The sequence below is a fragment of the Fomitiporia mediterranea genome (assembly GCF_000271605.1).
Source record: "Fomitiporia mediterranea MF3/22 unplaced genomic scaffold FOMMEscaffold_9, whole genome shotgun sequence".
Taxonomy (NCBI): domain Eukaryota; kingdom Fungi; phylum Basidiomycota; class Agaricomycetes; order Hymenochaetales; family Hymenochaetaceae; genus Fomitiporia; species Fomitiporia mediterranea.
This window is the reverse complement of record NW_006760394.1, coordinates 1,819,288-1,827,900: the sequence shown is the minus strand read 5'-3', so window position 1 is coordinate 1,827,900 and position 8,613 is coordinate 1,819,288. Positions and strand designations below refer to the sequence as shown.

Below are 8,613 nucleotides of genomic sequence, written 5' to 3'. Positions count from 1 at the left end.
TCCACCCATATGTCAACTTTAATAGTAAGTAGGTTCTGTATTCAAGCTGTACAAAGTTCATTATTATAGCTACAGCCTACTGTATGTTATGAAAGATGCCTTCAATTCTGTACATAAAGCTAACTTGAAGTTCCTCAGCAGCTTAGCTAATATTTGACCCCTGGCTCAGATACAGACTAATATTAATGATTTCAAGCTAGTCAATTTACATATTTATTGAATGTCACTAAATATACAGCTGAAACACTGAATTTACACATGTCTGAGCTAAGTATTTTATGTATGTAAGGCTATGTACAGTGTATACAGAGTACTGACAGCCAAGTGACTGTGTACTTCTTATTTTAGGTATATCAAATCCTCTCATTTTGAATACACTTACTTTTCCTAGTGTATTTTTGCTGGATAAGTCCTTCCCCCCCCCTACAAGAGCTCTTATTGTCAACACTCTCAGGCTCTTACCCTCAGTCACAGTCACCTTACTTCCTCATCCTTACTCACTCACTCCTTTCATTCTCTTTCTATCTTTGACACAGAAAGTATTAATATTACTACTTGTCAGTAGTATCCTAGTCAGTACTGTTCCTTGAATCACTTTTAATAACTTGCTGGACTTTGCTGACTTACCCTCATACTATCTCTAACACTCTCAGTCCTTGTTCTCTTGTCTTGATCCATCTTCCTCTTAAGTTACTCAATATGCTAGTGTTAGCATTTTGAGGTTGCAATGATTCCCTTAGAGTAGTTCACACTAGTAGGGGTTCAGTGGGCTCTGCTCATGGTGTGTAGGTGTCAATACAAGTCGACTGCATAGTTGGTAATGTGTTGTGTACCATTATATGTGTCCTGTGAGCTTCATTGTCCTTATATTAAGTATTATATATGCTATCTAATATTGTGTGTCTTGGATGTATGTCTCAGAAGACATGTCTAAGACATATGACACATTTATCTGGAATAAATACTAACACTCCCCTTCAAACTTATACTAGTTGATCAGGCTAATATAATGTTTGATAAGTGTTTGTTTGTTGTTTTACTAATATCATTTACATCTGCAATGTAAATGTTTCGTTTGCTTCATATATTAAGTCCACTGTAAGTGTTGTGTTCGTCTGATGTATTATTATAATGTTTGATGTAATAAATCAATTGTTAATTCAATTATGATTGCTAAGAGAGCTGCAGGATCTCTTTAGCATTCATTCATTCGTAGTTTTAATATTATTAATGTTATAGTTGTCACTATAATGTTTTATCATTCGTATGATAGTAGTTTTCTTGTTTGCAATTTAATATAATATGTTATAACTTTGTTTCGTTTGTTTTTCATGTCATATTGTTTGTTTTGTGTCATAGTATGTTTATTTCTTCATACTACACTGTTCCACAGTTGTTCCATTATTTGTTTCGTTTGTATTTGTATTATTATATGTGTAGTTTGTTTTATATTCTTACACTCATTGTGTAATTAGAATTTGTACTTTGTTTGTATTGTTTCATTTGTATAGTTAATACTATATTTAATAACAATGTGTGTGTTATTAATTCGTTCACATTAATTTGTATTCTTACACATTTGAATTGTGTTACTAGTAGTTTTTCCACTTTTACTTTCACAATGAAACTGTTGAATCATGCTTGTAAAATGTGTTATTGATGTTATTATGATGTCCTCTATTCATCATGTATCATCTTCATTCGTTTCGTTTTGTATTCATACCTTTTAAGCATTCAATTGTAGTTCTATGCCTTTATATTGAAGTATTGTATTGTTTGCAATTTGTAATATTATGTATGATATGTCAGATTGCTTCATATTAAGGTTGATTGAGGTTTTATTCTTCTGTTATTTGTATTGTTTTATCATCTGACTGTTTGTAAGTCTGTTTAGGCACATTATTTATGTTTTAAACATATGATATGTTTGTATTGTTTCACTGTTTTGTAGTAGATATATTTATTATCAATATATGTGTGTATTGTGTTTGTTATCATTTAATGTGTCCTTTGACTTTTACAAACTATAACGTTATTTGTATGTTTGTATTGTTTTATTGTTGTGATAATGTTTTATTATCATTACATAATGTTTATTCGATTAATATATTGCTCTGCACAGTTATAATATGTGTTTGTTGCTTTTATTTCATAGATAGATGAAGTAGTGTGCTTCACAGTTCTATTTTTCATCATATATCATAATATTCATTTGTTTTATTGCTTATTTCGTGTCAAATTCCGTTTAATATTGTTTTAATCATTATATTCACTTTATTTGCTGAATATATGCATGTGTTTGTTATGAGATATGAATTTATTTTGTTAATTTTGAGTGTATTACTCATTTTGTTCATTATGATCAACATTATCTTGTTTGCTTTCAAAAGGATTAACGTTTTGATCACTGTTATGTCTGTTGCTTCTTTTAATTAACTTATACAAGTGCTTCACACGTCTAGTGTCAATTGCTTTGGGAATATGTGCCATTCCTTGGCTACATTGTATTAATTCTTAATTATCTGTCTGAATATTACTTTGTTTGGTTGATTATTTGTTTGCTATTATGTCCTGCATGCTAGGGAATAAGTGTTGTAAGTTTTGTGTGATGCATGATTGTTATTTTTGATGTAACATACGTTCTGTTGTGGAAGACATAGTTCTGTTCTATAATTCTGTATAGTTCAATATACACTAGAGATGCTTTTCTGCTCAACATCTTTGTATGTAGCATACTTCTTTGTGTTTAGGTATATGCTCTGTAATATATTCATTCATAATACGTTCAATTGGTGCCATGTATAGTGTGACCATTAAAGATTTCAGAGAAAATGTCTCTTACATAGGTATTTCATTGTTGAATTCAACAGATTTGCTTCTTATTTGTTGCAATAACTTTGTAATTATGTTTTGTGGGATGTGCAAGGTTAAATAGTGATGTAGTCAATATTTCCACATCATTTAATCGTTTGCTATGTTTCTATTATTCATTATGTTTTATGTTTTGTGAATTTTATGTTTGTGAATATATACTATTACTCCCCTTCAATTCAAGAAGGTTGGCTTTGAGCAATTGGCTTTTGTGTGTGTGTAATTAATTTGTTCATACATTTTCATCATTTAATCATTCGTTTAAGCATTGTGTATTAATGCATGAATGTGTTTTGTTCAATAACTTTAATGTTATTCATTATTTTTGTCTGATTTCATTATTAATTCTTTATAGCATTTGTACTTTTTGTTATTCAAGTTTATACTCAAATAGATTGTGTGTATGCTCATGTATTTTGTTTGATTATTATGTGTACGTCTGAATAGTTTGTTAATCATTTGGTATAGTGTTGTTTTAGCAAGCATAAGTTTGCAATTTCGTTCGTTTTATTTGTATACATTATGATACATTGTTTAGATTTGTTCAGTATTGTTTGTCTTCCGTTTGATGACAAAAGTATTTGAGCTATAGTGTTTTGTTTCTGTTCTGTTTATGTATTTTATTCTTTTGTGATAGGTGCAAGCTCAAGCAAGGCTGTTAACAAAGAATACACTATTATGATATTGTTTGAACTTCAAATAGCTAATGATATGCTTTAAGTATTGATCATAGATTTATTCTTTACAAATTCTATCTTTCTGCCGTTTGTAGTGATCTATTAAATCTGTCACACATTGTGTTTAATCATTTGTAAAGCATTCAATCAAGTTCTGAACTTATGTTTGTTTCTTTGGATTTTGTTCTAACGTTTGTTTGTCTTTTGTGTACTTGGCAGTAGTGTTTGTTCTGTCATATGGCCCTTCAGACTATCTGATATTAGGCTCTAATGTTTTGTAGCATTAGTTGTTTTGTTTTATGTCTGTATTATTGTATTTTGTCATGTTTTTAAGTGATATTTAATTGTTTATATTGTTTATACTGATTGTATTAATTGTATTAACTTAATACTTTGTTATCATGTATATCTTATTAATATATTATATTGTTACAATGTATTTGTAACTATTGTTCATTCAATTTTGTATTGTAATAGTAATTGTGCAAGGTATAAGATATGTATTTGCCTGTATAGTATTGATATTGTGTTGATATTATGTATATATGCATCATTATATTGTTTCATCGTTTGTAGTGTTATGTTTTAATTTAATGTAATACTTTGTATAAGTATATATGTTTGTTATTATATGTTTAGACTGTTTGCAACATTGTTTCGTATGTTTTATTACTTGTTTTATGTGTTATTATGTGTTTGTTCGATTGTATTTTGCATACAACATTGTGTTATTCAACAATTAATAGTTTTATGCATTCAAATACATTATTATTACTTTGTACGTTTGTATATTTGTTTATCTATGTGATATGTTTGTATTTTGTAAATATATGTTATTTATTGTGATCGTTCATTTGTGATAGTATAAATTGTTTTTATATTCAAGTTATTATACTTTAGTAGCATTTATACTCTTGTTTTCATTTTATTCGTTTGCCTAATCATTATTAGATTGATTATACGTTTGCAATATATTTCTTTATATTGTTATTATGCTTTGCTAGTGTTGTTCTTTCGTTTATAGTATTAATCATTTATATTATTGATATACTATCAAATGTTTGTTTGTTATGTGAGACATTATTAATATAATGTGTCTCTGTAGTGTAAGATGAAGTAATTCAGCATTTGGATATAGTATTATTGAGTACTCATTACATTTAAAGCAACTAGTTCATCTGTCTGTATGTTTTAGACATCTGATACATTGTCTGTATCCAATATATGTCTTGTATTGTGTATCCAATACATGTCTTGTTAGTTTAATAAATTGATGTGTGTTTGGGATGCTCAGACAGGTGTGTCTAGGTCCACATAGATAATACGTTCTGGTTATGAGTATCATATCATATCTTGTTGTATAAAGCAATCATAGTCTTCCAGACAAGACAATTCACATTTGGTATGCTCAGATGAGAGCACCAAAGGTTTGTAGACAATTAGAATGGATTGTACATGTAGAATCAAATTGATTCAGCATTAAATGGAGTAGTTCAATGATACTTATTGAGTTTAGTATGATTGAGCATATCATATCATTTGTACTATAGTATATAGTACACCAAAGCGTTTGCAATGACAATTGTGGTGTATATAGTCATGCATATAGCCAGTGAGGAGGAATCATAATCATTTAGATGATGATTTCGAAGAGTCGTGTTCGTAGAGGGTAAGATAAAAGCATAGTAACAATGTAGACATGAGCAGGGAGTGCAAGGCTCATAACCTGTTAGTGTTTTGAGGTCATGATGATTCCCTTAGAGTAGTTCACACTAGTAGGGGTTCAGTAGGCTCTGCTCATAGTGTATAGGCATTGATACAAGTCAACTGCATAGTTGGTAATGTGTCATGTACTGTTATATGTGTCCTGTGAGCTTCATCATCCTTATATTAAGTATTATATATGCTATCTAATATTGTGTGTCTTGGATGTATGTCTTGGAAGACATGTCTAAGACATATGACACATTTATCCAGAATAAATACTAACAGCCAGTTTGTTTTCACTCATACAAACTCAGGTTGTCCTCCCTACCCCCTCTCAACCAAGGACAAGCACCAAGCCTTGACCTGAGTGAGGTTCCTTCTCTGCCAAGTGTCCTACTACCTTCAAAACAGTAAACACTTGAGGAGAGGAGCCTTGTAACAAAATCTGGCTGTTCAAAGCAAATCAAGTGTGTCATCTTGTTGTTTTTACATACTATTACATTCACTTATAACATTTATAATACACAGGTACAGAGACACACTCAAACAAATATGTCAGCTCTCACAGTCTATCAAGCAGAACATTAACCTTTGGGTTAACATTCCAGGTGCTATGAACTATAGTATAGCTGTTGAATCTCTTAAAATGTATTCAAGAATGGAAGTGACAGCTACAAACTATGACACTAAGGACATAGAACTTTGTAAGAGAGTTATTACAAATGCATAAGTTTGATTATATTCTGCTCCTCTGGCAATTACTAACAACTCTGTGTCAGTTGTGAAGAAGAGAAGGACCTTCTCTTCAGGGTTTATAAGAGTGTCCTTGTACTCTTTTCTAATGAGAGAGCCTATTATGAAGCACTTTCTAGTCCAGAGGCTAAGGCACTTTGGGTTGAGGTATGTGCATAACACAATAAAGTTGTACCTATCCATTCTATCATGTTCCTTACTGTTCTACTCTAGTTGACAGACAAAATAACTTTGCAACCAATGTCCACTCTACAGCCAATGCATGTGTGTGTGTACTATCCCTATCTATCTTCATTCCCTCAGAATTCATTCTCCATCTCTGTCATCAGACTTTCATTATCACACACTGTATTCTGTAGTCACTAATAATACTAATCTATTCTATTTACTTTAGGTGAACAAGAAAGCAGAGCAAGGTTGTAGTAACAACACATCTACACTCAAACAGAGGGGGCACTACTATGTGCTCAAGGAAGGCCAGCTGGAACCACTGATTGACAATCAACCAAGTAAGATGGGCAGAGGTATACACTATCCACAATTGTTACAGATGATTGTACTAATACTACTCCTGTATGCACACAGTAGTGAGGAAAGGTATGCTACAGACCAACAGATGAAGTCAAACAAAAAATGAACACTCTTACTCATATCCTTACTGTATAGTTTCAAAGACAATGTAAAGTCAAAAAAATACCTGATCACACATAGGTCATTCCCTACATTCCTGTATGAGGAAGGGTCATACAATCCAGAAGTAATGGACAAGGGCCTATTCTAAGACTGTTTTCTTGTCAAAGTAAGTACACTCCTATTATTCTTTACAAATACTGATACTTCTTTTGTAGTGCCTTCAGCTGATCTTTACAAGCCCAAGTTCTACAGATGCTGAGCCTGGTAGCAAAGGTAAAACAACACAGGCAAATAATGCTGAGATTGTAGGCATGAAGTCTGTCACCCCAGAGATGATTGCTTACATATGTGTCCAGGTAAGTACTCAGGCTGTAATAGTAATATAATCTAGCAACACTGACAATACTTTTGATATGATAGGCATGCTTTTTTATTTCAACACTTGAAACCTTTGGCAAGGTCAATGAAAATTTTAATTTCAAAGTGTTTTATTACACTATTCTTGAGTTTTTCGAAGACTGTGAGTCTCTATGGGTCCAGGACACACTTAATTGGTGGAATGAGTATGTTTTATACATTTTTAAATTTACTTAAAGCTACATTAACTAACTACCAGGTTTCTAGACAGGTTTTCGGCTCCTCTGGTGAATTGCTCACTATTGAACCTGAGGAGGATGAGGGGTTATTGATTGCAGCCATTTTGAGAGCTCAGAAGGCTTGTGAAGGGTGTGGACAGTCTCAAGCAGGAGGATTGGCTGGCCAGGGTCAAGGACTGGCTACTCAAATGCAAGACACTCACCTGCCAGACAATACACACATGGATGAGGTTTAGGTTTGTTTTTCCACTTTCTAATTCTACACATTGACGTTCACCTTACTTGCCTCATTTAGCAAGTCTTGTAACCGTTTCCCTTGCTTTGTGTTAACAAGATCAGCCGTTTGTCTCATTTCTTGCCCTGACACTCATACAGTATGCTTTCTGCTTTCACCACTTTTCTTCTTGCTCCTGCACCTGTTAGTGCTATAATTAGTATTTAGTAACGTCATAATATTGCCACGAAAATATAAATAATTTGAATCATTATTAATGCATGTAAGGGCAAAAAAGTAAAATGAATATAAGTAGAGTTTGTATATACATTGCAATTCTTTAGTAAGGCTTCTGTCAACATTATAAGGCAGAAAAATGTATATTGGTTTGGAACAGTCTTTTAGACTGTTATATTAATTTGCATACATTATAATTAATACCATCCTTCCTATAGTATATACTCCTCATCATTTTCGAGATCAAATATAAGTCATTTTACTTATTGCAAGGGATAAAAAACTTTATGTACCTTTATAATGTGAACAAATCTTTTATGCCTTATAATGTATACAATGTCTTTACTTATTATAAAGAACAGCAAGCTTTCCTTAGGCTTGAAATACTAATAGACCTTTTGAATATTGACAAACCTTTTGGATCTTATAATGCCTTATACTGTTTCTCAGAAATTGAGATCAATTATTTTGCATTTTACAGTTTTCACAGTATTTACATATTTTGAACCATTATAAGCTAATATAAGCTATAAGACTTTCTCGCGATGGCGCCACTCCTCCTAGGGCGCCGTGATTGTTGCTAATGGCTGTGGTGTTATTGACTCGAAGAGTGGTGGAATCTGTGGTGCCTACAGTGATGGCTCGCATGTCATCTGTGACAACTTGTAAGTGCAAATATTCTATGCGACGTTCGATCATTTCCTCACCACTTGCTTCGCCTTGCATTCAGTGGTGGTGTTGTGTCCGCGCAAACTCCCGATGGTCGTGACTGGGGCTCTTGCGTCGGCTCTTCAGAGACATGCGGTTCTACCCATATCCGCTTCTGCTGCTCTTGAGTTAGCTTCTGGTAATAGTCTGTGTTGAATAATATGATTCGGAATGTATGCGTAGACCATATGATGTGTACTCGAGTCATCTCAGTCGC

General features: G+C 32.5%; 1 protein-coding gene across 1 annotated transcript in view; it reads left to right on the top strand.

Moving 5' to 3' along the window:
• Positions 1-6,952: 6,952 nt before the first annotated feature.
• The window catches only part of FOMMEDRAFT_159298 (uncharacterized protein), a gene marked incomplete at both ends in the record, with an annotated part of 2,121 nt that continues 460 nt past the window's right edge, over positions 6,953-8,613 (top strand). The window contains 5 exons of the mRNA XM_007269272.1: positions 6,953-6,997; positions 7,062-7,204; positions 7,266-7,467; positions 8,253-8,353; positions 8,419-8,470. Coding sequence (XP_007269334.1) covers positions 6,953-6,997; positions 7,062-7,204; positions 7,266-7,467; positions 8,253-8,353; positions 8,419-8,470 — 543 coding nt within the window. The remainder of the gene's footprint in view (positions 6,998-7,061; positions 7,205-7,265; positions 7,468-8,252; positions 8,354-8,418; positions 8,471-8,613) is intronic.